This window comes from Giraffa tippelskirchi, chromosome 4 (assembly GCF_054371585.1).
Source record: "Giraffa tippelskirchi isolate mGirTip1 chromosome 4, T2T-mGirTip1v1.2.pri, whole genome shotgun sequence".
Lineage (NCBI taxonomy): Eukaryota > Metazoa > Chordata > Mammalia > Artiodactyla > Giraffidae > Giraffa > Giraffa tippelskirchi.
Window position 1 is genome coordinate 41649159 of NC_137278.1, and position 2569 is coordinate 41651727.

General features: G+C 35.3%; 1 protein-coding gene across 5 annotated transcripts in view; it reads left to right on the plus strand.

Moving 5' to 3' along the window:
* The window catches only part of RAB1A (RAB1A, member RAS oncogene family), a 32152-nt gene that overhangs the window by 25547 nt on the left and 4036 nt on the right, over positions 1-2569 (plus strand). For 3 of the 5 annotated variants that reach the window (XR_014081731.1, XM_081588313.1, XM_081588315.1), the window contains 2 exons: positions 695-790; positions 2097-2228. The exons of 1 other annotated variant lie outside the window; for it this stretch is intronic. Coding sequence is in view for 3 of the 4 variants with exons in the window: in XM_081588313.1 (XP_081444439.1) it covers positions 695-790; positions 2097-2228 (228 nt within the window). In the remaining variant the exon portion in view is untranslated. The remainder of the gene's footprint in view (positions 1-694; positions 791-2096; positions 2229-2569) is intronic. One more of the 5 variants, XM_081588314.1, reaches the window with a different exon arrangement.

Genomic DNA, 2569 nt, shown 5'->3' on the forward strand with positions numbered 1-2569 from the left:
TGGTTTTTCAAATAAGCTTACCTGATATTTTTTAATGGTTTGAACTCCCACCTTTAATGTGGCAGTGTATTTGTTTCCAGTGTTGGAGCCTAAATGGTTGAAGTGTGGTAAATTGCTCTTAAAATGAATTCTACAAAAGTATTTGGAATCATCTTCCTTACATTGTTTTCCCTGGGATTAAAATAATTGTTCCTGAGATGGCTAAAGTGCTGTCTTGACTGGTAGTTATCTGAATTAGGTCCTTTCAGTGCTTTCCATGATGACAAAAATGTGCTAGCAAGAGATTTTTGTCTTATGTTTGATGCGAGTTGTAATGGTTAAACAGGGGCACTAGACCAGTAGATTAGCTAATATCAAGTCACCCCATCTTTGCATTCATAGCGTAAGCTTAGCACAGTGCTAAAGCCTATTGAGTATATGAAAAGTATGACATAGTTGCTGATCAGAGAGCTTATAATTACAATATTGGTAGCATTAACTGCAAGCTAAATTAGACACTGCCTTCTTTTTTGAACCTTCAGATATTTGGCAGTTTCTTTGTGATTTAGTAGTGTGAGCACAGAGAGCTAATGTTCCCATAGCAAATCCTGGTAATCCACAACTATGTAAACTAAACTGTTCTCCCTCCTTGCCTCCTTTTCTCCAACTCTTGTTTTAATGGAATTGTTTGGATTTCTTGATTGTTTTATGATAGTGGGACACAGCGGGCCAAGAAAGATTTCGAACAATCACCTCCAGTTATTACAGAGGAGCCCATGGCATCATAGTTGTGTATGATGTGACAGATCAGGTAAGTTCCAGGAGAAAATTGTGTTACACTAATAGTGTAGTAAGTTATTATTTGATTAAATATCACACTATTTTTACTTTGCATACAAGCAATGAGTATTATTTACATAGCAGACTTTGTCCACCCCAAATGAAGTGAATGATACAAAAACATTTATCTTAAACCAGTTATCTTTTAAGAACAGGTACAGTGTTATTTTTTCTCCCCTACATCATTTGAATACCTAATAAACTGGTCAACCAAAATTTCCTATTTTCTTTTAGTAAACAGAAAATTTAGTAATTGGATTTACATTTGCTCTCAAGGGACCCAAATTATATTTATTATCAATTAAATCATTTTGTCAAGGGTTTGTAAGGAACTGGGATTGTTTGGCTCATATTGTGTCCTTGGTGATAGGTGTTAACAGAAATTTGCCTGATAATTAGACCTGTTGGAATTGCCAAAAGTAAGATTAGGGGTCTCTGCCTGTGGAGTGTGTGGTTCAGAGATAGGGATGAGCTTTGAGGAACATTTTTAAGAGGGCAGTGAATATCTAAAGATAAGCTTGTTGAAAGAAGGTAGGGGGATGTGAAGAATAGTGTAAGAATGTGGTTCAAAGGCAGTAATTGTTCTTTTGATCAGAAAGTTAGAAAATTTCAGAGTCCTTCTTTTGCCTGCCAAGGAGTGAAAGATGAACTTGGAAAATTACAACGTATAATTCTTGTAGCAAATGTTCAATCTCCTGTCAACTATGAAATCACAGCTAATTAGGAGATAACTAGAATTATAGACTTTATATTCAGCACCATTAGGAGTACTGGGTGATAAAACATGAAGAAATCATTGCTAGTTTATAATCTCATTTCCTTGTAATATTTAAAATAGAAAATTTCCTCCCTTAAATATGACTGTGGAAAACAAGTATCTTTACGTTGGACCCATTTATTTAATAACTTTTGACATCTCTAGTAGTTAAGACTTAGGCTATCTTATTCACATTTCAAAAACTAGGTTTTGTCATGCATATAAATAGCATATTCCAAAACAGTGGTGTCTGCTTGAGCTATAGTTTTAACTCTGAGCTGTATTTCCCTCTCAAATAAGGCATTGTCATCCTCACGTTTTCAAATTCTGTATTCTTATTCATATAGGTATGTATCGAAACGTCAGTTCACTTCTTTCCCAGCATTAAGAGTTCTTTTTTAATAGCTATATTGTGTCACTAGCTCTTCTTCGGTCAGGAGAGACACTTCTGTTTATCACTTGCTTCATTAGAATAGTTATGTTCAGAACTATATTATCACTCTTTAAATTGTCTTTTTAGGAGTCCTTCAATAATGTTAAACAGTGGCTGCAGGAAATAGATCGTTATGCCAGTGAAAATGTCAACAAGTTGTTGGTAGGGAACAAATGTGATCTGACCACAAAGAAAGTAGTAGACTACACAACAGCAAAGGTATGTTTAAAGTTTGACTTTCAGACTGAATTGGAAGGTGCTGAATTTGAATTATATATGGGTATGGAGTCACACAATGGCTGCAACCACCTTAGCTTTTATTGTTAGTTTCCCAACCAGGGATTGAACCCATGCCCCCTTTTATTGGAAGCACGGAGTCTTCACCACTGCACTGTCAGGGAAGTCCCACCTTAACTTTTAAAATACATGCGCTAGAAACTTTGACAATGATAATTCGTGCATTGCCTTATCTGGGTTCTGTAAACTCAGTCATTCATCATTGCTTATTTCAGATGGTGAAAAAGATTTTTCAAATAATTTTGCCTTACATATTCTCTTAG